Source organism: Orcinus orca, chromosome 1 (genome assembly GCF_937001465.1).
Source record: "Orcinus orca chromosome 1, mOrcOrc1.1, whole genome shotgun sequence".
NCBI classification, from domain to species: Eukaryota; Metazoa; Chordata; class Mammalia; order Artiodactyla; family Delphinidae; genus Orcinus; species Orcinus orca.
The window spans coordinates 61131812-61159795 of record NC_064559.1 but is presented as its reverse complement, the minus strand read 5'-3'; the positions used below and the strand labels follow the sequence as shown (position 1 = coordinate 61159795).

At 44.2% G+C, this 27984-nt stretch overlaps 2 protein-coding genes across 5 annotated transcripts in view; one reads left to right on the top strand and one right to left on the bottom strand.

Moving 5' to 3' along the window:
- Position 1: 1 nt before the first annotated feature.
- ATP1B1 (ATPase Na+/K+ transporting subunit beta 1) lies at positions 2-25292 on the top strand. The gene is made up of 6 exons (XM_033428037.2): positions 2-596; positions 5248-5376; positions 18093-18248; positions 19991-20175; positions 22766-22846; positions 23850-25292. Exons 1-6 carry the CDS (start codon positions 500-502, stop codon positions 24111-24113), a joined length of 912 nt encoding a protein of 303 aa, XP_033283928.1. The 5' UTR covers positions 2-499; the 3' UTR covers positions 24114-25292.
- Positions 25104-27984, bottom strand: part of NME7 (NME/NM23 family member 7) — a 268015-nt gene continuing 265134 nt past the window's right edge. For all 4 annotated transcript variants that reach the window (XM_004269733.4, XM_049715937.1, XM_049715933.1 and 1 more), the window contains one exon: positions 25104-25390. In XM_004269733.4, coding sequence (XP_004269781.2) covers positions 25358-25390 — 33 coding nt within the window. In that variant the 3' untranslated portion in view covers positions 25104-25357. The remainder of the gene's footprint in view (positions 25391-27984) is intronic.

The following is a 27984-nucleotide window of genomic DNA, read 5'->3' as shown; positions in this document are numbered from 1 at the left end:
ATTTCTCGGCTCGTGGCTGGCCCCAGAGTCCTAGGCCCGCAGCCCGTTGGTCCGTCCTCTTGCCTCTGACTTTCTCCTGTCCCCTGCCTGTCTCTGCAGAGGTCACAGGAGGTGGGGGCCGAGCACGCGTCCCCGGCGGCAGCGGGAGCGGCAGCTGCGGGTTCGTGTAGCCCCCGAACCCCCCACGGGCAAGAGGAGCGCGTGGCGGACCAAAGAGCGCCCGCGAGCGGCCGTGAGCCCACCAATAGGTGCGGGGCTCGGAGCCGCCCAGCGTGCGCGGTCCCTCCCTCCTCTCTCCGCCCCCGCCCCCGCCGCCGCCTCCCCCTCCTGCCTCTGCTCCTCCACCGCGCGTCTGGCACTTTGAGAGCCGCAGCGGCAGCGGCGGGTGCAGCCTGCGGAGAGCCAGGCCGGGGACGCCGACCGGCAGCCGGGGAGGACGCGAGGGCGCACGCCGCAGTCTCCCACCCTTAGTCCCCGCGGCAGCTGCTGACCCGCCACCATGGCCCGCGGAAAAGCCAAGGAGGAGGGCAGCTGGAAGAAATTCATCTGGAACTCAGAGAAGAAGGAGTTTTTGGGCAGAACCGGTGGCAGCTGGTGTAAGTACGGGGTCCGCAGCTCTGCTCCTAGCGCCTTGTCTTTCCTTGTAGGCGCATCCCCTGCGCAGGCTCTGCGGACCGCTCCGCACGCTGCGCGCTGGAGAGGACGGAGGGGGTCGGGTGCTGAGCGCTGCTCAGATTGCGCCGGCCTGGGCTTGTCATCCTGTGCGGAATGCGGAGTCCCCGGGCTAGACGCGGGGTGGGGATAGGAGCGCGCCAGGTAGAGGGTTATGTATATTTTAGCGGTCTTGGTAATTTGCAGTCTATCGGAGCGTCGCTTGAGCTCTTCCGTCCTGGGAATGGTCAGGCTGTGGGAGACTAGATATGCCTCTCCCTATAGACATGTTTCAAGTCCTTAAAAATGAGATCTGAGGCTCTGAGAGAACCGCATGAGGGTAATCGGATCGAATGCAGGCGAGGTTGTGTATTATAGCAGCTTTCTTCTAGTCTAAATATGTACCTCAAAAGGCGGGTGTGGGAGGGCGGCGGTGATGGTGGCAGAATCCATACACTGCAGTATTTCGTAGCCGTGCCCAGAGTTTCCCCCGATGACCTACCCTGGAGTCATCACAGCCCAGAAATGGCCCAGGAAGCTCCATGTCAGGACTTCGTTTCTGAGCCTTGGCCCCAAAACATGGCCAAGCCTGGTTGTTTTCAGTGTCTACAGAGAGATGCAGAATCAGTAGCTTGGGTTGATTACGGTGAAGGGTTACTGTAAGAAATAAATAGCACAAAGGCAGTAGCAGGTTATCTTATAAGATTTTGGGCAGCCTGTTGCTTGGCTGGATAGACTTTTTTTCCCCCCCCCATTGAAAATTAAATACCTTACTTGTCTTCCACCTCTCTACACGGGAAGGGTGACATTTTTTTTTAAGGTCATTTTGAAGGGCAGAGTTGTAGGCAAATCTGTAACAGTCGTGACTGCTGGGGAGAGAGAGAGAGAGGGAGGGAACCCCCCCTCCTGCATCACTGCCCCCTCCTTCTCTAATATCATCATCACCATCATCATCATCATCATCATAGACACCACTAGCACCACCACTGCAGCCACTAAGGGAGCCCTGGGTAGGTGCTGATGTGGTGCTCCTGATTGGAAGGATCTGTGAGCATCGGCAGGAGAATGAGTCAGGGAAATAATGCTTGGCTGACATTTTGAAACGGAAGAAGCTGGAATATACGATTTTTGTAGAGGAAAAAAAAAATGCAGCCTGTAGTGGGTCTCTTTGATTGAAAAGTAAAGGGTTAATAATGCATCACATTTCAAGGTTAGTCAAGGTGAAACCTCATCCCATACCTGTGCTGAGAAGCATAGATATCCCTGAGCCATGTTAAATGTAGGTCTTTAAAGGGATGGCTTTTAGCTTGTATTCTATATTTTGTTTTGGGAGGACTCTGTTCTTCAGTGGGATTACTGCCATAGTTTCTCACACAGAAAGATAGCTCTCTGTGTTTTCTTAACGTGGAAGGAAAAGCCTGAAGAACTCTGGGTGTTTTGTAGGGTGAACAGCTCCTGGCCTGGGCCGTCTCCCAGCAACTCCTGGTAACTCGAGTGAGGCCTGAGGGGTGCACTGCAGAATGGGCCCTCTTCTCCCAGATTCACTGGAGGTTCCTACCACGATGATCTGACCCCAGCCTCGTCATGGGCCAGGGGCTGCATCGACCCCAGCCATATTGTAAAATTTGCCCTCTAGTGTTTTTCCCTCTCATAAAATGTCTTTCGTTCCTCATTCCATTTCCAGAATGATATTTGTTTTAGAGGGTAAGGCAGTATGAAACGACTTGTTTTGTAAGCTGACATTTTATAAGGCAGCACCTCCGTATGAGAGAGACTGTGTTGATATTTGTGTCTTGATACCACATACAGCAAAGTGTTAATACACTGATTAATGAATGCAGACATCAGGACTGGTGCTCTTGTCTCATCTTTCCTTCCATTTTCCAAGATGCTGGGTTAAAAAATCTGGTTTTTATTTTGCACTAATATGTTTCCTCCTTTCTGGCAATGTAAGAAATGACAGAGCCTCTCACAGGCAGAGAGAGTGGCAGCAGCTGTGTCTCCTATGGAGAAAATGCCACCTTTCTAGTACTGGGCCCAACGTGGATGCCCTTGGGACCAGGGCAGGTTGCCCTTGGTTCAGTTCGCTTGTAGGTAGATTTTCACCAAGATGGACGCAGGAGCCTCGCCTGTCACCTGCTGGAGAAAGCGCAGCACACAAATCACCTGGTGCTTTCTACCTTTTTATTAAGTTAATACAGGCGTTGGTAGGTTTTTATGTCTACTGCTGGGCCCAGATGCCATTTTCCCTTCTGTCTGTGACCTTTTGAAGGGTACTCGTTCTTTGTTTGTTTCCTAACTGGAAAACCTCTATATTACTTGTATTTTTTAAAAGGGAGAAACATTGCTTCAAAGGAAAAAAACATCTCTAAAGTTTACCCTCTGTGCCACCCTGGCTGGTTGGAACAGTATGCCCAGCTTTTCTTTCTGAGCCTGTGTGTCGGTGAGCCCCCACTGCATAGGCCCTGCCACACCTGCGTCATCCACTCTAACCAAGTGACCTCACAGCACCAACGGGGGAAACTGTGCCAAGTAACGTCTCCGAGCAAAAGAGAAGAATCCCCCACTGCCCTTAGCGTATAGTGTCGGGCAGATAGGAAAGGCTGTATCTCCTTCAATTTAATCAGTGTGCTTGCAGAATGAGTTGTTTTTCTGTAATCATATTTGTATTTTAAATCGTAGCCTCAATTATGTATCTCCTCATGTTGTTAGAATTAAGTATCTGGAGTCCAAGGAATGAGTATAAAAATGCTTCCGTGGTTAGGCAGAGAGCGCCAAGATGAGGTGAGGGCAGCAAAAAAGAGGATACAACAGTTCTCTTTCTGACCGTGTTATACCAACTCTTGTACCTCTTAGGAGCATTCACTGGAAAATTTTTCCAGATCTCTTGACGTCACAGCCTTGCCATTTGCCTACTGCTGCCTGGATACAGAATGCAGCACTTAACCCTTGTCCTGCAGGGAAGCACTGATTGAGTTGGGGAGCTATAGTTCTGCATTGTACAGTCTTTTCATTTTTCCTTATCTTTGCTTGTGTCTTTGCCCTTTTCCTTCTTTTCTTTTTTAATAGGGGAGAAAAAGGATTAAGCATTTTGGTGTGGTTTTATGTGTGTTTGGCTTGTTTTAACAGCTCTAGAGTATGATTTGCCCCTGAACTATTTATTTGCTGATAGAAAAGTTGAGCTTTTAAATGTACGGAGAAGGCGAACCTGGCCGATTACAGCCACAGCGAACCCACTCCCTCCTGACCCCCCCCCCCCACACGCTTACACTTCTTTTCATGCAGGAGATCTGAACGTTTTGAGAAGTAAGCTAAAGCTTCCTTGTGTAGTCATGTTTCAGATTTGATAACCCTACGGCTCACTGTTCCCACTGCTGCCTTCACATTGAGTGGCTGGCACAGGGCTGCCCGGTGGTGCCTAGTACAGCCTGTTACTATGCGGCTAATTGGGGAGATAATCCCTGTAAACCAGTAACTGATAGCCTCATTCCAGTCCATGGGCTTCTCGGTTTGTTATTTATTTTTTTTGGCTTTTGCAGCTCTTTCAGCCTCCATTCTGTTGTCCTGTGAACTAGGGGGAGAGGAAAATGCAGCTTATCAAGTCAGTCCTTAGTCTGAGTCTAGTCAGAAGATGAAATAAAAATGTGCTTGCCATTTTTACTATAGCAGTTCCTTCCTTCCCTTTTTTTTTTTTTTCCTTGTCTGGTGCCCCTGAAAGGAAAGACAGTGTACTTGGTCAGGAGAGCTTCACTGGGTCTCTCAGCGTTCATTGCTCTTTCTCAGCATAAAAACTCACAGGTGTTTGAATGTTTGGAGAAGCGGCAGAGCCTGGATTGTAGTATTGAAACGTCAAAGGATAAGCAAGCAAAGAAAACATCAGTCTCTAAGGAAGTGTGTTGTCATATTTGAAATGCACTGCATAAGCACACAAACACAGCCCTAGGTTTTATTGATGATCTTCAGGACATTTTTTTTTTAAAGGAACATTTATTTATTTATTTATTTATTGTCTGTGTTGGGTTCTCGCTGCTGCACGGGCTTTCTCTAGTTGCAGCGAGCGGGGGCTACTATTTGTTGCGGTGCTCAGGCTTCTCATTGTGGTGGCTTCTCGTTGCAGAGCATGGGCTCTAGGCACGTGGGTTTCAGTAGTTGTGGCATGCGGGCTCAGTAGTTGTGGCTCACGGGCTTAGTTGCTCCGCGGCATGCGGGATCTTCCCAGACCAGGGATCGAACCCGTGTCCCCTGCGTTGGCAGGCGGATTCTTAACCATTTAGCCACCAGGGAAGTCCTGTGACATTTTGTTTTTAATTTAGGGAATAAAATTATTTCCTATAAAGAACCTTACTTCTAATTGAATATTCATCCTACCTGGAACACACATACACTATAATGGAGGGCTGCCCATCCCCCTGTTTTTACCCTACAGTCTGGGAATGAGATGCACTCTCTTGATCAATGTTGGAAAAGGAAGCTCTGAAGACACAGCTTGGAGGGGAAGCCGGGAAGGAAATGCATTCGTCTCTGGGAAGGTTTGCCTTGCATTCTGAGCATGTGACTGCATCACAGCCTTTTTGTTTCTGTCTGTTCCCCTTGCAGTTAAGATCCTTCTGTTCTACGTAATATTTTATGGCTGCCTGGCTGGCATCTTCATCGGAACCATCCAAGTGATGCTGCTCACCATCAGTGAATTTAAGCCCACGTATCAGGACCGAGTGGCTCCACCAGGTAAAATGAACGTGAATAAGTTCAGTTTTTCTGGAGGTAAAAGGAGCGTGACTTTTTCAATTGCGAAAACATTCTTCTGAAAATTGTCTATCATGTGGTCTTAAACCCAGCCTAGGAAGGAAAAATCGGGACTTCTGTCTGTTGCAGCCAGCTCTCCTACCTGCACTGCAGGCAAAGCTCCTAGGGTTGCAGGCATCTTATTTTCCCAGCTCTGCTGGGAGCGAGGAGAGCCCTGGTCCTCTACCCAGCCTGCCACTCACCGCCTCTGTGACTCCCAACCACAGCCTTGCTCTCCTCGTCCCTCCCACCCAAGGGCTTGGTTAGTGGGATCATTACAGGGCCTTTCCAGCTCTCACGCACATTTTTCACTTGCTTCAGGGGCCTATGACTCAGATAAATCCTATAAAAAACCAATCTGGCTCCCTTTTTTTTTTTGTTTTTTTTTTGTGGTACGCGGGCCTCTCACTGCTGTGGCCTCTCCTGTTGTGGAGCACAGACTCCGGACGCGCAGGCTCAGCGGCTATGGCTCACGGGCCCAGCCGCTCCGCGGCATGTGGGATCTTCCCGGACCAGGGCACGAACCCGTGTCCCCTGCATCGGCAGGGGGACTCCCCACCACTGCGCCACCAGGGAAGTCCTGGCTCCCATTTTTAAAGGTTAATTTATTTTTAGGGATGATGAGAAGCTCTGAAATGGCCACCCGCTCCCAGGGAGACGAGCCCTGACTTCAGGGGTCCATTCTTCCACCTGCTATTCACAGGCAACTTGACCTTGAACAAAGGCACTCTCTCTTCACTTCTCAATATATATGCCTGTTTGTTTAATAGGAGTTTTATTTATTGGCTTTCTGGGCCCCCTTTGCAGGTTAACTGTCTCCTTTAGCTCTGAAAACTTGGGGCAACAAAGAGGTTATCATAGAGGAATGCAAACTGCCGCATGAGTGCCCTGCGGTGATGTGGGTGCTGTCACTGTTGAGTGACCTGCCCTGTACGTGTGCATGTCCACGCTGGTCACTAAACCCTGGGGAGACCCACTGCCCTCATGCCTGACGCTGACAGAAGGACAAGACAGCAGCCACAACCGATTGTTCTGTTTGTGATTGTACTGTCTGGCTCATCTAAAAGTCTTTGTCGGGACCTGGAGAGAGGAAATGTTGCATAACTTCCGGGTTCTCACATTGTCAGTGACCTTGAGGCTGCCTGCCGCTGGGGGTGGCAATGACGCGTCCCCTCTACACTTTCCCTGGGCAACGGTTTAGTAACAGCTGTACTGAGGTGACAATCTTGAGGCTATCTTCATGGGACTGAGCAGCCTTGATCAGGTGCGGCCGCCAGTCACAGCCTTGTCGTGTCCACCTCCTCCTTGGGCATGAGAAAGTCCCTCGGAAGAAAATCTTCAGAATATGGAGATGGAAAACACTGGTTTTTAGCCCCAAGTCAAGCAGTCCTCTACTGTAAGAGAACCCCTAAATATTTCCAGATAAATTCAGATCTAGGGGATTTTGGAAGTGAAAAAAAGAGAACATGTAAGTATATAAAATGACTGCTTAATAATATTCCAGTTTCCAGCAACTGTTTCCTAAAAGAGGTGGGTCTATGGAAAGGTTGAAGCAAGAATTCCAGTTGGTACAGTGAAACGTAGGATCTTAAGTAAACATGTTGGACTCTGGCTTTTATGATAGTAAAGCACGGTGTGTCTTTTCATGTTCACTTTTTTTTAAAATTAATTAATTAAGTAATTCTTTGGCTGCATTGGGTCTTCGTTGCGGTGCGCGGGCTTCTCATTGCAGTGGTTTCTCTTTTTTTAAAATATATATTTAAATTAATTAATTAATTAATTTTTATTTATGGCGGTGTTGGGTCTTTGTTGTTGCACGTGGACTTTCTCTAATTGCGTTGAGCGGGGGCTACTCTTCGCTGCAGTGCATGGACTTCTTATTGCGGTGGCTTCTCTTGTTGCAAAGCACAGGCTCTAGGCGCACAGGCTTCAGTAGTTGTGGCACACGGGCTCGGTAGTTGTGGCTTGCGGGCTGTAGAGCGCAGGCTCAGTAGTAGTGGCGCACGGGCTTAGTTGCTCCGCGGCATGTGGGATCTTCCTGTACCGGGGCTCGAACCTGTGTTCCCTGTGTTAGCAGGCGGATTCTTAACCACTACGCCACCAGGGATGTCCCTCACGTTCACCACTTCTGCTAGAGTTTTTATGATAGCATTAGTCGTAATTTAAATTTGTGTAGACCTTTTATTTTTTCTCTTTTTTTGCCATTTAAAAGCTAGTTTTCAATCATGATGCCATTTTCTAATAATTCTTATACTCAAAGTCAAAGGCGACCCCAAAGTCAAGCATTTTCTTTAATTTCCTAGATTTAAAAACTAGTCCTTGACTAGTTTGACTTTGGGGTATCAGTCTTTTTTAATAAAATTAAAAATATTCTTCATGTTCTCTGCAGAAAGGGAAGTTTCACTTTCAAAAAGAAAGAGCCAAAGAGCTGGACCTTTTAAGTAAGGGCTTGTAAATGACCTTGCCTGGAAAATCTACTGGCCGAGGTGCCTTCTCTCCGTTTCCCTCCCTCCCCTTCCTTCCAGCCCCTTCCTAAAAGACACATTCTGAGTACCTATATTTAGTGTCCTCACAGCAGTTGGACTGACCTGACAAACCGTCACTTCTCCAAAGGAATGCTGGTGGCTCATCTTGGAAATATGCATTCCTGTCCTTTGGTCTGAGTCACAGGAAAAGTGCTTCCTCAGCTCTCCATCCTCCCTGCCCTGTCCCTCGGGTTCTTTGTCACTTCTCTGTCTCTCCTTTTCATCATCCCCTCACCCATCACCTTGCCAGGAGAGTCTAGGTCAAGCCCCCTTTTACCCTCGCCTTTCCAAGGGACATGGCATTAATTTGAAAATGATAGAGGCCTTTGAACCGGGAGGCCAGGTCGGCAGAGCACTTGCTGCGAACAAGGGCAGCCCGTGGACTCTCCCCGAGTGCTCTGAGGGACCCTCCTGAGCCCTCCTCCTGGCATCTTTCAGAACAGATCTTAAGAATTTGTATTTTTGGTAGGCAGTAAGAACTGAAGGAATATATGGAAGGATACCCTGGCAATTTTTTGACTTCAACTTAATATCTCTAAGCCTGTATTTTCATGACAGTTAAAGGGAGAAAAGTGTATATTTAAGTCAAGTGGACCTAGTGAGAGTGAAAGAGCTGGTCCATCATTTAAAGATATAAAGACTTATTAATGCTATTATTAACTAAACTTGAGTCGTGAATACAAACCTGGCCAGACTGGGTCTTGACTGCCCTTTTCACACTGGAATACCTAGTAATCAGATCTCTTCTAAATAACATGTGTGAATGTGGTCAAATTAAGCAGTGGCAATTGTGCGGTGCATTTGGGTCGGTACGTCTGTAGCAATGGACAAGATGCTGGGCTAAACCCAGAAGTCTCAGAGTAAGCACCAAATCATCAAACGGAAGAAAAATGTAAGAAAAAATGGATGACATGTACGGTTTCTTGCCCTGAGCAGTGGTGGCCATCACTGCTTATAATGTCTTACAGAGTTGTGTTGCTATGAGATATTGGAACAGATCTGCCTGCTCAACCTGGAAGGCAAGGGCTACTGGGATTTTATGTCGAAACATATTAATTTGCTATTTTTGTGGGTCAGAAATGGTTACGTGTTGGCAATTTCACATTGCCTAAGCTAAATATGAAAGCAGCCCCTGAGGGCCTAAGCCACGACACAGAGGTTCCCAGTAAAATTGACCTGAGAATGACAAGCAGGGGCTGTGGCGCTGGACACAATCCCACCATTCTACACAGTACTTAACTTAACTGAGCCTCAATTTTCTGATCTATAAAATGGGAATAATACCTGTAAGGGTTAAAAGAGATGATAAATATCTGTAAGGTGAATAGTACTTTATAGTTGCAAACCTAGTGGCATTAGGTGGCATTATTAACAGCCACCTCTATTTTTATAGCCCTATCATTTCACTGGAAGCAGCAGTTTCTTCTTTTTGGATATTGAATTCAGTATTTCCAGGCTTTGGATGATATAACAGAGATGCTTTGACACTTAGATGATATGACACTTAGATTTTCATGAAGGTAATAGAATCTTAGCTGTCCATGAAAAGGGTTCGGGAGAAGTTGGGTTAGGAAACACGTTGAAGAAAAATGTTCAGATGACATTGTGTTGCTTCTGTAATCTCTCCCTCTAAAATACCCACATTTGTTGGATTAGCCCCTACCAAGCTTCTTCCCTGAGGGACCCTCTTAGGAAAGTCCTCAGCGATTGGTCAGTGGCATCTCTTCTCACCATGTTAACGGTGCTGGATCTGGAGAGAGACATGGGTGTCAGCATGCTAAAGAGGGCAGGAGGCAGGTGAGCGTGCCCGCTCCCCCTCCCCGCCCACGGTCACGCTCACGAGGCCCCGTCCCTGGTTTGACCGTGCACTTTTCGCTGCCTGGCCAGTGGTGTAATGGAAGAGTCTCCTCTTCCATCCCTGCTGCTCACAGAGCCACAGTGGGATGAACCAAAGTGTGTGTGTCAGTCAGGGGGTCCAGGGAGATTCCCAGCTGCCTTACTTCCTGGTAAGCAGGTATGAATATGTGGACTCTTCTCTTCCTGTTAAGTTGTGGACAGGTTTTTTGTTTTGCTTTGAAGTAAAGATGGCTCAGTGCCGGAAGAATTCTTTTTTTTTTTTTTTTTTTTTGCTGTACGCGGGCCTCTCACTGTTGTGGCCTCTCCCGTTGCGGAGCACAGGCTCCGGACGTGCAGGCTCAGCTGCCATGGCTCACGGGCCCAGCCGCTCCGCGGCATGTGGGATCCTCCCAGACCGGGGCATGAACCCGCGTCCCCTGCATCGGCAGGCGGACTCCCAACCACTGCGCCACCAGGGAAGCCCAATAATTCATTTTTAAAGGGTCATATTTACCGTGAGATGGTAACCAGCATCAAGGCAGAAGAATAAACAGGGTGGGAAGACCGGCAGCCCACACTGCCACCACCAGCAGACTCCATTTCATCTTGATTGGCAGAGGGAAACATCTTGTCTTCAAATCCATTAAGATAGAAGGCACCTGTAATTCCAATCTCATTGTATTGGGTTGGCCAAAAAAGTTCATTTGGGTTTTTCCGTAACATCTTTGAGAAGTCATCATATCGAGCTCAGAATTGCTTAATTTTTTTTTTTTTCAACCTACATTACACCCATGTTACTTTCACTTAAATTTCAGAGGGGCAATTGGACATATTTGGCTTCCTTATGTTTCAGAGGAATTGTTCCTTCAAAGTGCCAACAAGGTGTTTTTCAGCTATTTCGTTAGATTCCATTGATCCGTGAGCTGACACGATAAATATGTGATGCCCTCCAGGCCCACCTGGCGCTCTGTTCCCTCTCCTCTCCTCCCTCCCTCAGATGGGTCCTGCCAACCTACTCCCAGAGTTTAAGGCTGTGGATGAGCTGGCATTGGTGGCGCTAGGATTTCTGGAAGCTACTGCCCAGAGTTGTAGTTTGGGTAAAGGGTTGGGAGCAGCAAACTCCAGGTTCCCTTCCTCGGTGAGCCTCGCTGTTTGGCCTCCACAACTCACCCACTTCTTCACGTCTAAAGACAAGGGTACAACTAATAAGTCAGCTTGGGTACACGGGAAGTCTACTAATTAACTTAAAACTGTTCTTGGAGACACACAAAAAATGTGTCTGCGTTCATATGCTCATTTTAGATGAGTGAGCAGAGCAGAGCCCTGTGATGAATAGGACCAGGTAATAAATTTCATGCGGGATGGGGGTGGGTGTAGGGGGAGATGGATCTGCGAAGCTTCACGTAGGGTTTTTCCGCTGCGCTCACTTGGGGGAGGGGCTCGGGGAGGACGGCAGTGGAAAGAGCACCAGCCTCACGGCCTCCACGTCTGTCTCCATGTCTGTGGTACAATACCTTGGGTTGCAATTGGTGTCTGCTTGTTCAGCGCTCTCATTCTAGTGATCTCAGGACTCCAGAGCCTATCTGACACAGACAAGACGAGAGGGAAGTTGGGGAGATGAAGGGGAGCGGGGAGGTGTCCCCTAGGGGCTTCCAACCAGAAAAGTATCTTTCCCCACATACACACGTGAATAGACATCATCAAATATCCTGGATAACATGGTGTCTTGTTTGGGGATAGTATTGGTCACTTAGCAAATTTTATATCTCAAGTCAAAATACTATGTGTGCTTGTTCTTCAGTTTGGCCTTGGATAAAAAAGCATAATTAACGTAAAATAGTAGGATTTGACTATGTATATTTTCCCATTATCAAAGGGGTTGTCATTTATCTTGGGAACAAGCACAATAACGAGCTCTACAAAATATCAAAGATATGTCCCTGTGAAATTCTGTGTACATCTAAGATAGAGCCCTTGAACTAAATAATTCTCTCTCTGTTTGCCTGAAGATGATCATACAACTACAGGAAAAAAACTCTGATGATAAAGGGTAATTCCATAAACAGAGAAGGGCCTTCAACCAGTGTGCATGGCATTCAGCTTAGGAGAAAAGATTTCCATACACTAAGGGTTGTTGAACATCCAAATAGGCTGTAGCGAAAGTCCAGCAACCCATCTTTCTAAGACTTTTCTTCAAAAAGAGCAGCTTCTTGAGGGTTTGGGAGGGTAGGTGTGACCCTGCCTGGAGGTAGGGGGGTTGACGTCAGCTGATCCCAGGCCACAGTCGAAAGCTGAACCTGAGGCAGAAGGTGAGGCTTAGGCTACCGGTTTCCAGAGGGCACAGTGGCACCTTTTTCCCTGTGCTCTCCCTGTATTTTATTAGGTAAACTTATATTAATCATGCAGGGGTAAAATAAAAATTAAAAACAGCAGTCAAAACCCATAAATATCTTAGTGGCACTTGAAGGGGTAAAATGTGTGTGTGTGTGTGTGTGTGTGTATGTATATATGTGTGCCTAGAAATGTATGACTGTGTGTATAAAATCACACACCCCCAGCTTTTTTTTTTTTAATTGAAAATTACTTTTCCGCTTGGAATGTACAGGAGACACATGATATATATGTGTTGTGTGCATGGCTACCTTTATAAGCATTTCTTTGCCTCCTGGAGGTTTCTGTGGAGAATGATACCTGTTTAGAGTATTTGGCCTAGTGATTTATTGGATGTAGTAAATGACAGGTACAAGCAGCTGTGCTTTGGGATTCCCCCTTTGAGTAACTGCTAGAAGGTTAAAATGAATGCATTCTAGTTTCAGTACTTCAGACTCACAAGTAGATGGAGAAATTATAAGCCTGCTAACACTATAAACCTAATTGGAAGCAAAATACTTCTTTCTTAATGAAAAGCCTTTCTTTTCTCTTTCCTTTCCCTCCCTCTTTTGCTTGCCCTGACCCCTCCTGCTATGAACACCTACTAAAGCCGAAGATTGAGTGTTTTCCTTATTTGTTTCTCAGGAGATGGGGAACCAAGGAGAGGCCAGTGTAACTCAAAAACAAATGCAGGGGCTTCCCTGGTGGCACAGTGGTTGAGAGTCCACCTGCCGACGCAGGGGACACGGGTTCGTGCCCCGGTCCGGGAAGATCCCACATGCCGCGGAGCGGCTGGGCCGGTGAGCCATGGCCGCTGAGCCTGCGCATCCGGAGCCTGTGCTCTGCAGCGGGAGAGGCCACAACAGTGAGAGGCCCGCCTACAGCAAAAAAAAAAAAAAAAAAAAAAAGCAAATGCAGAGCCAAAGGGTTTTTGTTTGTTTGTTTAATTATTATTTTAACTTCAAATCTTATGTTAAGCTGACATACTCATTAAAAACCAAATATTAAAATTTCACATATCCAGATTCTCATTTCAGTCTTTCAGGTGGCTTTATTTGATAATACTCAATCTGTAATTTAAGGCAAATGGTCAGATCAGGGCAAAGCTGTACAGAGCTCAGCGTGGTTAATGTCGGTTCAAGTTCAGAAGACTGGAGAAGCAAAAGGTTAGATCTGTTTCCTGGAATATAATTTGAAACTAAAAGCTAGTGATTGGGTGTTCTGCTATCTTTGGCCTCTGGGAGTTACCACTGCAAACAAAGCTCGGCCTTATCCAGAGCTATAACTAAGGACTGTTAAGGAGTGAGCAGTGTGGAGAGGGACAGCTGAAAGTATCTGACCTAGTGTGAAAACAACTAATGAGAAGGCCAGTCAGCAAGATGGGATTTGTGTGTCCTTGGAGAGGGTCAGGCTTGAGGAATTTGCCTGTGGACTCAAGATAATAAAGAAGTTGCCAAATCCAATCCTAATTCTTTCTATCCCTTTTTTCCATTAGTCTGATAATGTAAAGTAAATGGTTTAAAGGATTTAGATACCAGGTCGAGGGTCCTTCATCTGCCTCTTGTAAGTATCTAATTGCTATCTAATTAGGGAAATGACTAGGAATTTTCCTAATGTTTTAGAGAAAGTCTCATCAGAGATTTTAAGATTATCCAGAGCAGAACCGTCCCGGGTGGGTGGGGGGGATTGATCTCTGATAGCTTCCAGGAAGAGGAATTCTCAGGCCAGCAGGTTCTGGACAAAGAAAAGAGAGGAGGCAGAGACGGTGGGTGAAAGAGTGAGGGACCTTCAGAAATGTGATGAGGGGCTGAAGAGCAACAGCCACCCTGGACTGTGGGGCGGCCTTCTGGATATTTTTGTATTATTTATGTACGTGCTCCATAGGTGAGGGTTTAGCGACAGAAGCTGATTGCATGACCTCAACCCAAATGGTTCATGTTTTTCTGGATAAGCAACATTTAGATCAGAAGTTAGGTATCTTAAAAGGATAGTCACTAAGGCTTATATTAGTTCAGAGATCCCTCAGAGATCCCAGAGGGAAACTTTACAGAAGAGAGCGAGACACGGCCGAGCTCCCTGAGTTGACCCATCATTCCTGGGCTCCCGTGGCCAAGGTTGTCATGTCACTGAAAATGCAAAGGATGGGGCAGAGACTTTGGCCCAAGGTCTAATCCAGCTGGGCAAGTCACAGGATTGTAAGACCCAATGCTTAACTGTCCATTTCACCTCTTGCACTCTCAGTTTCACCAGTTTCTGCTGCTTCTCTGTACAGAACACAGTAGAGATTCTTCAAGTGTGCTGATCTGCTTTTCTCTCATGCGGTGACGTAGAGGCTTGACAGGGCTTAGGTCATAAGCCAAACTCTCTGAAGGATTTGGGCTCTTGGAAACTGGTAGACACAAGACCAACTGTGTGTAACACTTTTCTGGGCCAGTGGGTACCACTGTGCATGTAATAATAATATCTATATTTCCGTTAGTCTGCTGAAGAATTCACTCACTAGCAGTACCCTTTTGGTAGTAAAGGGCCCACAGCACTGAGTGAAAGGAGCTAATGCCTGGGGTCTCCCACGTGTCACGTGGTCTCTTTAATAGTGGAGACCCTGCACTTGGCATTGGGAAGGGATGAAAAGCACGCCGCAGAATCCCAGCTCCTCTTGTTGCTTTCCTTTTCTCTCTGGGAGAATCTGAGAAGTACATCCCTCATCCTCATACACACATCCGGGAGATAGAACAGCCGCTGGAAGAGGGATGCAGAAGCGGCCAGAAAGTGAGAGGCGGACTGCTGGGGAGGAGAGCTGAAGCCAGGCCAGAGGGAACACTGACCTGTGTGACCCTCACCTTGCCATTTAGGTCCTACCGTGTTTACTCTCAGTGTGACCTTCTAGGGTCACTTTCCTCTTTTTAACCTGTTGGGTGAGATACTCCAAATCTCACACCAGGCTCACTGACGTTTTGTTAGCATTTTCTTTTTTGCTGCGTCACTTGCTCTGCAGATGGACCATGGCTGGCATGACTGTAACTCATCACACTGATGTCCCTGCCATCAGCCAGACGGTCGTTCCCCACCTTCTTCCTACCTGAAGATTAGGCGAGACTGCTCTTTGGCTTCTGACAGTTGCTCTCATCTTCTTCACCCTTCATCTGTCTACCGCTCTCCCGCCTTCTCCTTCCCAAGCCTGAAAACACTGTTTAACCCTTGGCCCATAGATCTTCTCTTAGTCCATTTCTGCCCACCACCTTCACCACCAGGGTCGAGGCAAACTTCCTGCCTGACAAATTCAAAGGCATTTGCCCCTGAGTTCTCTGGCTGCCCTGTGCACTGCCTTTCTCTGTGGCCCCTCGCATGTGAATGCCCCTCAAAGCTCTGTTCTCTCCTGACTCCAGGGTTACTCTGGGAGAACATACCATCCCCCTGAGTTCTGTTAACCTCTGGCTCTGGGACTGTCTCTGCACTTCCCCAGGTCCAAGCAAGTCACCTTGACTTAAATGTCTTGTTTACAACCCAAACCAGCGATGACCCTCCTTCCCAGACGTTGCGCATTTCAGCATTTCAGCCGGGGATCCCTATTTACCCTACTAGCTCAGGCAGGAAATCCCAGTGAAAGCTTCTCCTGACCTCTGTTTGTTTTACTTTGTTTATGTTTGCACGTATCTATCATCTTTATCATGTGGCCTCTTTGTACCATAAATAATCACAATGCCAGTTTTCTAACTAAATAATGTAGAAAAACATTTTTAGGGTATATTTAAATTGCTTAAGTCATACAGTTTTCTACGGTTTGTGAGCATCACAAAAAAAATGTTTTAATTGTAGTAACCTTTATTTTTAACTGAAGATTTTCTGCTACTTCCTCTCTGACTCATTTCCATCACTGTTGACAGCTTTTTTCCCCCTGAAATTCTTCAGGTTCTCCATCACCCTTTCCGAGATGATTCTTTTTTTTTTTTTCCCGGTACGCGGGCCTCTCACTGTTGTGGCCTCTCCCGTTGCTCCGGACGCGCAGGCTCAGCGGCCATGGCTCACGGGCCCAGCCGCTCCGCGGCATGTGGGATCTTCCTGGACCGGGGCACGAACCCGTGTCCCCTGCCTCGGCAGGCGGACTCTCAACCACTGCACCACCAGGAAAGCCCCCGAGATGATTCTTAACGTCACTGGTAGTTTGTCTCGGGCACCCTGTCTGCCTGGCTCCAGACCCTCACGTTCCTTGTCTTCATCTCCCATCGTCTCCATTCCTCTAGGGAACTACAAGCACAGAAGAACTTGCCCATTCAGCCCCCTGAGCTGGCCCCCCCTCCCCTCATTATTTAACTGATTTTGAAGCTCAAAGCCATCCTTAATGACGAGAAAAAATAACGGCCATTTAGCCCAGGCCCTACTGAAGTCTGGTCTCACTCTGGTCATCACTTCCACTTTGATTAGGTCATTATCTTCATACCCACCTCACGACTGCCCCCCTCAGGTTCTAATTCTCTAAAGCAGTGGTTCTCAAACCAAGGGTGCTTAAGGATCTCTTTAAGCTTGTTAAGCAGAGATTCCCAAGTCCCACCCTTAGAGATGGGGATCTGGCAGGTCCGGAGTGGAGTCTGCCAGGCTTCGTGTTTAACAAGCCCCTAGGTGAGTGATGGAGGTACCCTGAAGGGCTGTGACGATGAGGCACCTTTCATGCCCAACACAAAGAGGGCTGGTCTGGGAGTGGGGATTCAAATAGGGTTGCCAGATGAGCAAATAAAAATACAGGAGGCCCAATTAAATTTGAACTTCAGATAAACCATGAATAATTTATGTAAGTATGTCCTGAATTTTACACGAGAGATACTTATATAAAAATTTTTTCATGGTTTATCTGAAATTCAAATTTCACCATGCATTTTATATTTTATCTGGCTGTCCTGGAATAGAATGCCGTTGTGATTGGCTCTCCACCCACTGTCTTGCGTAGTGCTGTGTAGTGTTGTTCAAATATCTATTTGGGAAGTCTTGTGAATGACAGAGGCTTTTAGAAGTTAAAGAATCTAAAAGTCCATTGAAGAGTGGAAATCCAAGGTGCACATACCCTGGCTGGCACTTGACTTTCTCAGGATAACCACTTATGTTTGGAATGGAAAGCAGGAGTAGTAACTGCACATAAATTGCATATTCCTCCAGTTTAGGTGAAAAGATCCAAAGAAATGTCTCTACTGAGTAGTCTTGAGTCTGTAGCATTTTCAGCGGTCATAAGTTAATTGATTAAAAGGAGTATGGAAGACGATGTCTGTGCTCAGTCTTACGTACAGTTAGAAAAGGAAAAGCCACCTGCATTGAGATGCTTGCTAGCAGTGCGCAAGGGAGGACTGGAAAGATGACAGGCTTTAGAGTACCACGTGCTTGGGTTAGAATTCCGGTTCCACCACTTCCTCTGTGACCTTGGGTCAGGTACTTAACCTTTCTGTGCAAGAAGTGTTTTCATTCATAAAAAACAGATATGCTTATCATGAAACGTTGCTGGGGAACTTAAATGACATCTGATATCAAGACATAGTCATTGGTACTTACGTATTTAACCTAAATGCCAGAGAAAGGATTTCACAGAAGAGAATTTTTTTTTTTTTTTATTTTTATTTTTTTGCGGTACGTGGGCCTCTCCCTGTTGTGGCCCCTCCCGTTGCGGAGCATGGGCTCCAGACGTGCTGGGCCCAGCCGCTCCGCGGCATGTGGGATCCTCCCAGACCGGGGCACGAACCCGTGTCCCCTGCATCGGCAGGTGGACTCTCAACCACTGCGCCACCAGGGAAGCCCGGGAGAGAGAATTTAAACCATTCTTTTTAGTCAGATGGGATTAGCAAAGTATGTTTTATACGTGGAGAGTCAGCTTTTGAGGTATCTTGGTTGACTACCTTCCCACTCATGACTTTGCTCTGTGTTTTTCTAACTTTCTTCCTGCTCTAGGATTAACACAGATTCCTCAGATCCAAAAGACTGAAATTGCCTTTCGTCCTAACGATCCCAAGAGCTATGAGGCATACGTGCTGAACATAGTTAGGTTCCTGGAGAAGTACAAAGATTCGGCCCAGAAGGATGATATGATTTTTGAAGATTGTGGCAGTAAGTAGACATATTTTGGATGTTTGTGGTTGGTTAATTCTGATTTCCTGTTTCTATTTGTTACTTAATGATTGAAAGATACTCCTGAAATAATTAAAAGATTGAACTCTGGCCATACTGAGAGGATAGTATTTTTGTTTTGTTTTGTTTTTAAAGCAGGAACACTTTATGGGTTAGGCTTGGATACAATGAAATAAACAGTATAGCCTCAAGTATTACTTTTACCTGTATTTGAAAGGTGTCTTACTTTTGAACACTCCCAAATATCTGTTTTTACTACTCAGACTCAAAGACCACAGTTACAGATTTGATTCTCTCACATCCATTGATTTTGAGAAATACAATTGCTTATATTTCCAGATTTCTGTCCCCCTCCCTCCCCATCCAACCCCTGGCCCCTACAGAAGAGTTCACAGGACCTTCTGTCACCAAAATGAACCTTTGGTGTGATTAGCTATAGCCACACTGATACCGATGGAGGAGGGTTTATGGTCAGGGTATATCTTAGAGACCCTGGCCGGGATGGATAATGAAGTATGTCTTATCCTATGTCCATCATATGGATAAGGGAATGACTGATGAATGTAAACAATGGCTCTTAGTTTCATTAAGCCATTGACAGAATGCACATCTTCCTCCTTGCTACCTGGAGTGTGAATTTCCCAGCCTTGTTGTCACGCCTACCAAAACAAGACGCCACTCTGAGTTACCAGGTGATACCAGTTTTTCTGATTCAGTTCAAGCATTTATCACCTCCAGTTCTTTAAATGGCAGACCGTTGTGTAATATGGGGTGAATTGCCATTTTAAGTCATTTTGAAAAGATTTAGTAATTTAAAAGAAACTCTTTCACTAAATTTTTCTCATTAGAATTTAAATGAGGTTTTCATCTTACTTTGTAGTAATTAAAAGGCCCGTATGATAGATACTTAGAGTGAATCACTTCTCAGGAGATGGACTGAATTGAGGCACTTTATTTGAAGGGAAAATAGTTAGTTTGTGGACTTAAAAATATGTATATACTTTATGGTATTTGCATCCATTTCCTGCAGGATGCTTTAATCTTGAATTCTGTTCTCATTTATTCTTTCTCTGGCTTTGAAATAAAAAATGCAACAATACAATTTCTCACTTGAACAAATGCTTATAAGAACTCAGTGCTGAAAGACAAAAACTCAAAAAGAAATTTTTTTTAAACCTTGAATGGTGGTTGAAAAGGAAAAACAATTCTTTCCTACTCCCTTTTTACTGTTTAACATGTTAATTAGAGGCATAGCTCCGAGAAATCCCGACCATGAAACTTCCAGTTCTGAAAATTATTGGCAGTCCTTTTGTGCTCTAATTATAAACGTCCCTGTTATTGAGCTGAGCTGATGTCGACCTGTGCAAATGATGCTACTCCTGAAGAGAGATCCAGTTTCCTTTCAGTCTTCTAATTAGTGGAGTCATCCATTATTTAAAGAAAGAAAAATCGGCAGAGACCCAACATCATGTGCTGCTCATCGAGCACTGTGAAGCTTTGGTACTGGCTGTTGCTTTTGGTAAAATACCTTTTTAAGGTCAGTGGAGAGAGGAGAGATGGCCTGCTGGAAATCCTTTCTTAATTCAGGTGATATAATACATTAAGTGCAGGATAGCCCTGTCTTCGAATAAGTCATTGTGACAAGGAAGAGAGCCCTGTCCTTTCTCAGTGGTGCTCAGGGAATTGTTGGTACAATGTGAAAATGGCGTTTGCATTTTCAGATGTGCCCAGCGAACTCAAAGAGCGAGGAGAATTTAACAACGAAAGAGGAGAGCGAAAAGTCTGCAGGTTCAAGCTTGAATGGTTGGGAAATTGCTCTGGAATAAATGATGAAACTTACGGCTACAAAGAGGGCAAACCATGTGTCATTATAAAGCTCAACCGAGTTTTGGGCTTCAAACCTAAGGCAAGTAATATTTTAAATCACAGAATTTAGATGAGCCATTCACAATTCCATGTAGTCCTTAATTGGTATGAAAAGAGACCCTAACAGACGTTTAAAGGATACTCAGTGACAGTTTTGAAGCCTGATCAGTAGAGTAACACTGAAAAACCTCTGTGGCCACCTTGGAATTCTTAGGGTTAGGTCATTAATCTCATTTCCTAAAGTTAGAGAAATTCTGTGTGGCAAAGCCAAATTCTGAAGTAAGTCCTGTGGCCCTGTTCTGGATTTCTATTATGTAATTCTATAACGTAAACTCTTTAAAAGTAAAAAAGAGAAAAAGATGTCTTTAAATTTAAAACCTACCTGAACTGTAGGAGCCACAGTATTTAAAACAAACAAACAAAAATCTCGTAATCTGAAATAATTATCTGGTCATCAGAAAAAATGTTTTTTTGTTTTTTTTTCTGAATGAAGATTCCGTTAGAACTTCTAATTCAAAATTAGAAGTTGAATACTGTCTAGGTTGAACTTTTAGAACCATGCCATTGGCTTTTGCCATTATTGCAACTTATAATGGGTAAATACTACTAGAGATCATTGAACAATTGCAAATTGCCTTCGCTCACCATTTGGTGGGATGGTAGCAATTCTTTAAAATTAGGAGAAAAAATTGTATGGGTGTTATCTCTGTTTTTATAAGACTGCTTATTTCATTCTCTCCCCCAGCTCATGAAGTAAAAAATGCTGTCCTTTTCTCTTAAGCGTGGATTCTTACAGAAGATTTCTCCCATTTGCTCATGAGAGCATTGCCATTAAGAGGGTAGTTTTTGGTTCTGATAGGAATTGACTGCAGTATACAGAGTTATATGAACAAACTTACTTCATTTCTGGAATCTGGCTCTTTTGTTCATTAACTTTCTATTATATGCTCTTTATTTCTGCAATGCTTATTACCCATGAATAATATTTTCAAAAGAAAGTCAATGTAGAGATGAAAAGTTTTATTAACATAACTGAAGGATACATCAAAACTCCTTTACTGCCACCAGAGGCAAAAATGGATGAGTGGGTGCATGGATGTTTGCCTGGCTGGCTTGTTGGATCTCCTACAGAAATTAATGTACCTCTCAACAGAATTTTAATCTTCGTTCCACGTAGACTAGGAGGTAATCGAAGAAGAATGGTGAAAGCCATTATGTCACACTTAGAGTTGATATTCATATTGCTAGGAAATTCTTCACCAAGATAAACAAGCTATTTGGCAATGACAGGAATTGGTGCAGTGTATCCAAAGGACTAATCGTGATCTTTGCTCTCCGAATCCCTCACTTTTGATGATTCCTTTTCCTAGACATTGAATGATATTTGTCCCCCACAGAGTCTGTTGTGATTCACATCTCTTCCCATATTTATAAAGATATTCTGTTAAAGTGATGAATTCAGCTACTCTTTCTTTTCAGTCTTTTTTTTTTTTTTTTCCTTTGGATTCCCCTTGGTTATCCATTGCCACTTTCTGATTCAGCCCCGCATCCCAAATCCCCAACTCTTTCGTTGCTGGAATTACAGAGGTTGCAGTACTCCACATCTCACTTGATGTGCCCGTTCCCTCACTCCCCGAGGACAGATTCTGGTAACTTCTTTATCAATGTGTATTTTCTCTTCATATTTTTAAAGATAAATCTATTGCTGGCAGAAAGTTCCAAGAAGCAAATCTAGATGATCATTTTCTTATATTCCAAAAGAAAGAGCAGTACCAAAAATAGTCCTTTACTGATATAGAGAATTGTGCATTTTATCTGACTTTGATTAGGCTATGTATGTGTTACATCTCATGTCAGGACTCACATACTCTGCTGATGTGAGTAAGCAAGTGACTGTCTGTCTTCCAGGGGGTAGATGTCCATCACACTTCTCCTGAGATGGATTTGAGCCAGGGATCTAGGAAGGCAGGCCCTGGATATTTCACTACAGCAGTAATTTTCAACGTGTACTATGGGTCCCTTCGATGGAGTTACCCCTTCATTGAGGGCAATGCCACTTTAATCTGTTTTACATGCTGGACTTGCCTAACAAAACTGGGACTTAAATGACAGGGCCTCCACTGGAGATTTAAAAAAAGAAGAAAAAAGAAAAAAAAAAAAAGGAAAGCTTACTTGAAGAAGGCATGCTTGAGGGAGAAGGATGGCATTATTTATTCACGGCTCGGGAGGAAAGCCCAAGTTTTATAAAAACAGAAATGTCAACCAACCTTTCCATCTAATTATAATCTTAGCAAATGAGAAGAGAGCATTATTTCTGAGTTGGCTCTTATTTTTCAGTGTCCTTGAATAAAGCTTCTAATGGGTTGCCATTAGAAGTTCCATTTAGTACCGGGCTACACATCACAGCTTAATTGTAGTGGTCACAAAACTTGGGCATTTAGTTTCAAGAAAATCACAGCATGACCTTTCCTAGATTGGTTACGAGAGTCATTCATTCTGCTGTCTTCAGGTGTTTGGTTATTATTTCAATTGACCAAAGTGTACTTGTTTGGGCTACAAGCTCGTTTTATTTTTCAGAAGTTAAAGGAATTATTTACAAACTTATTGACCAACATGGATTTTATTTTTAGCCTCCCAAGAATGAGTCCTTGGATACTTACCCAGTGATGAAGTACAATCCATATGTCCTGCCTGTTCAGTGCACTGGCAAGGTAAGGAGACCTTTAGAGTTACTGAGGGTGGGGCAGGAGAGAGGGGAGAATGAATGAGATTGTTTTAAATTAGAGGTAAAACTTTAACACGGGAAATAAGAAGCACTGCTTCCAGGAATCAGTCTCAGCTGATGGAATTGTAGCTACACTGGGTAAAACTTCTTAAAAGAACAGAAAGATGTAACAAGAATAAAAACATCTGTCAGTTTCTCCAACTGGAACAAGAAACCGAAATATCTGAATTTAATCAGTTGGAATATTGGTTTACAGAACTGAGGTGAACTAGCCCACGTGAGTGCTTCTCTGGCTCACATGGTGTGTTAAAAACTTGAGGCCAACGTTTTTGGTTTTTTTTTTTAATAATTTTACATTGAAAAATTGCTTCTGGCTTTTCTTTAAAAACAATATTGAAATATTAAGGTAACCATCAATGTGTATTCCCTTTAAATCTGAAGACAGGTACCTGATGGATTGTTTAGAGAGAGAAGCAGAATAAAGAAAGGGAAATCTCCAAACAGTTCAAATTTATGTTGGCACCAAGAAAGGAAATGGACACAAGAAAATGAAAGGCAAATAGTTAAACTTTTGGAGGTAATGTCATTGAAAATATCCACTGGGCCAACACTGAAGAGTTTCTTTCAGTGCTGGCCCTACTTCTAGGAGGTTGTGTTGGCTTGAAGAAAGGCCTTAGTTGGCTCTTGCTGCAGTTTCCCATTTGTACAGTGAGGAAAGCCTCCTTTTAGTGACCGTTTCTCAAGGCTACTAAGGATTAGGCTGAGTGTGTCTCTTCCTCTCGCGGGAGATGCGGTTCCCGTATCCTCCAGTGGTTAGTGCTCACCTCCTCCCGCGAGGGGTTTGAGCTGGCATGTCCGCGGATGACCCGCTTCCTCTAGCAGTAGCTTGCAGACTGCTTTGTGGGACTGAGAGTCTCATTTGTATGTGAGTACAAATCGTCATCCAGGATGTGAGCCCTGAAAAATCTCATTTCCTCTCTGGTTTCCAGCGAGACGAAGATAAGGAGAAAATTGGAACCGTGGAGTATTTTGGACTGGGCAGCTACCCTGGTTTCCCGCTGCAGTATTATCCCTACTACGGCAAGCTCCTGCAGCCCAAGTACCTGCAGCCCCTGCTGGCTGTACAGTTCACCAACCTCACCATGGACACGGAAATCCGCATAGAGTGTAAGGCGTACGGTGAGAACATTGGGTACAGTGAGAAAGACCGTTTTCAGGGACGCTTTGACGTAAAAATTGAAGTTAAGAGCTGATCACAAGCACAGATCTTTCCCACTAGCCATTTAAAAAAGTTAAAAAAGATACAAAAACCTACTAGTCTTGAACAAACCGTAATACGTATGGGACCTACACTTAATCTATATGCTTTACACTAGCTTTCTGCATTTAATAGGTTAGAATGTAAATTTAAAGTGTAGCAATAGCAACAAAATATTTATTCTACTGTAAATGACAAAAGAAAAATAAAAATTGAGCCTTGGGACGTGCCCATTTTTACTGTAAATTATGATTCCATAACTGACTTATAGTAAGCAGTGTTTCTGGCCCCTAAGTATTGCTGCCTTGTGTATTTTATTTAGTGTACAGTACTCTCGGTGCACACACTCTGGTCATTTTTCAAGCCATGTTTTATCGTATCTGTTTTCTACTTAACGTGAGCAAAGTTTGCTGTCCAAGGTGTAAATATTCAATGGGAATAAAACTGGCATGGTACTTTATTTTTCCTTTTTGGGTTTGGCTCTTTCAAAGATGATAATGGCCCATCGATGAGCATTTTTAACACACTCCATAGTCTTTCCCTGTGGTGTTTGTTAGGTCTTTATTATTATTATTATTATTTTTCCTGGGTCTGGGTTGCGGGGGTGGGGTGGGCTGTTATGGGGGAACTGCCCTTTAAATTTTAAGTGACACTACAGAAACACACACAAAGGTGATGGGTTGTGTTGTGCTTTGTACTGAATGCTGTCCTGACTCCTCTTCCCCTGTCCTCCAGTCTGTTCTGAAGCCGTGTATGAGATCTGGAGCGCCCGTCACTTTGGCTAGTGACAGGGCTGATTAATTTGCTTTGTACATTTTCTTTCACTTTCCTTTTTTCCTTTCTCTGGAGGCATCACCTGCTGGTGCTGTGTCTTTATGAATGTTTTAACCATTTTCATGGTGGAAGAATTTTATATTTATGCAGTTGTACAATTTTATTTTTTTCTGCGAGAAAAAGTGTAATGTATGAAATAAACCAAAGTCACTTGTTTGAAAATAAATCTTTATTTTGGACTTTATAAAAAGCAATGCAGTACCCCATAGACTGGTGTTAAATGTTGTCTGCAGTGCAAAATCCATGTTCTAACATATGTCATAATTGCCAGGAGTACAGTGCTCTTGTTGATCTTGTATTCAGTCAGGTTAAAACAATGGACAATAAAAGAATGAACACATTCCTCATGTGTGATTCACTCTTGTCTAAACACCACAACCTGTGACTTCTTTACTTTCTAAGCTGCTAGTTATCCAAGATCTTGAAGAAATACTGAACCTGAAAGACAAACACGTGATTTCATCAGTTCACATGGAAGTTCAGACTTTTCTACCCGACAGAGGCCAAGAGCTGGGTCAGGACTCTGAACACCAAGGTGCACGCCCCTTCCCAGTGAGACAACCAGGTTAGTTGGAGGCAGAGGCTCAATCAGCGAAGTTTTGAAGTTCAAGTTTAGAAATATTTTGCAGTGATACTCAGTTTAGAAAACATGAAATTTTGGTTCCTGCTAGCGCTTCACGAGATATGGTTGTTAGTAGTTCAGTTAAAAAAAAAAAAATGAGGTTAGCAATCAAAAAATGGACAGAAGAACTAAACAGACATTTCTCCAAAGAAGACATATAGACGGCCAAGAGGCACATGAAAAGCTGCTCAACGTCACTAATTATTAGAGAAATGGAAATCAAAACTACAATGAGGAATCACCTCACACTGGTTAGAATGGGAATCATCAGAAAATCTACTAACAACAAGTGCTGGAGAGGGTGTGGAGAAAAGGGAACCCTCTTGCACTGTTGGTGGAAATGTAAATTGATACAGCCACTATGGAGAACAGTATGGAGGTTCCTTAAAAAACTAAAAATAGAGTTGCCATATGATCTAGCAGTCCCACAGCTGGGCATATATCCTGACAAAACTGTAATTTGAAAATACACATGCCCCCGTATGTTCACAGCAGCACTATTCACAATAGCCAAGACATGGAAACAACCTAAATGTCCATCGAGGATGAATGAATAAAGAAAATGTAGTATATATACAAACGGAATATTACTCAGCCATAAAAAAGAACATAATAATGCCATTTGCGGCGACATGAATGGACCTAGAGATGATCATACTAAGTGAAGTTAAGTCAAAGACAAATATCATATCACATATGTAGAATCTAAAATAGGACATAAATGAGCTTACCTACAAAACAAACAGACTCACAGACATAGAGAATAGACTTGTGGTTGCCAAGGGGTGGCAGGGTGGGGGAGGGATGGATTGGGAGTTTAGGATTAACGGATGCAAACTATTACATACAGAATAACACTGTATAGCAGAGAGAACTATATTCAATATCCTGTGATAAACCATAATGGAAAAGAATATGAAAAATAATGTGTATATATATGTGTGTAACTGAAAAAATTAGCATGTGCCAAAAAAAAAGGTAGGGCTTGAGGTTCAGTAAATTAAGAAGGTTTATACCTTGCTTTTTGGTTCATGGTTTGGCCTAAGTCCATATTTAGCCATATATTTAAAAATTAGCCTTAGAGTGAAAGGAGATGAAAATGAGCTTTCTGAAAAACATTCTCCAGGTATAACGGAGCTGAAGATTTAGTATCCCTTAACCCACGTGGGAAGTACCCAAACTAAAATCTTGGCATCATCATATTTCAGAAAATGGAAACCTTTCACAAAGCCTGTGCAGCCAAAGCTTACATCAATCCTTCCTGCCTTCAGGCTGGTCCCGAGAAATCCTTTGGGACCTGAAATGCTGAAATGCCTCCTCAGTTGGGCTCTCCTCTTACAGAAACAGACCCAGAGGCCCATGGCCATTTCTGTGACAGCACAACTTGTTCAGAAATAGTAACAGCTTAAATTCCCACCTTATTGCCCCACATTTAGTACCCTGCCAATCTGCTTCTCTTGTTTATTCTTTAAAAATACTACCTGAGACTTTGCTATCTCTAGAGCAGCAAATTGTGTGATGGTAAATTAATACCAGAGAAACAATGACTCCATTTAACAAAAAACAGCAAAGGGAACTGTGAGAAATGGCACGACTGCTTAGCTGCAAAGATTTTAGGAGCCCTCCTTAACAACTGAGGAAATACGGCAAAAATCCGTAAACGGACAACATATCTACCTAAAGCTGGGTTTCTCAAAAAGCAACCTCCACGTACATTGAAACGGAAGGTATCGTTCCTTTAACAGAAGATGGTTTGTTTTGCTGAAACATCGACACTTTTTGCAGTGTACATGAGTCTTAAACGTGTGATGTTTATGAACAAGAAGTGGGGAATGGCTTTACGTCTGAGGAAAGGGGAGTATTTATTCAAATTGGAAGGTCGTTTGTATTTTTGAGACTGTTCTCAGGTCACAACCTCGGTCAGACACACTTAACCCCCTGCTTTCACATGAACCTTGTACCTTCTGTTCTAAGACACTGTGTGTATGTGCATATATGTGTGTGCATGTGCACCTGTGTATGTATGTGTGTGCTCTCTGCCTATTCCTTCCTTCAAGATTCTGTCCAAATCTTGCTTCCCTGTAGCCTTTCCAGATGGTGCCAACCTATTCCCTGCCCGTGCGAGTGCTTATACCTCCACTAGGAGACTGGGGAATTGACTCCGTACTTATTTTTGACTATTTTTGACTCCGTACTTATTCGTTGGCTGCCTAGTCTGCTAAGTACTCCTCAACTGCCCCGGAAAGACCCTCGAGTGACCCTCTGCCACTCACATTCTAGTATGAAGTACCTGCATATTTCTGGAACTCTTGCTGCTACACATTTATCATGATTTGCTCTCCTCGTATTATTAGATGACACGTTTCTTGGGTGTAGGAACAGTGCCATCTACTTTTGGGGTGTCCTTACA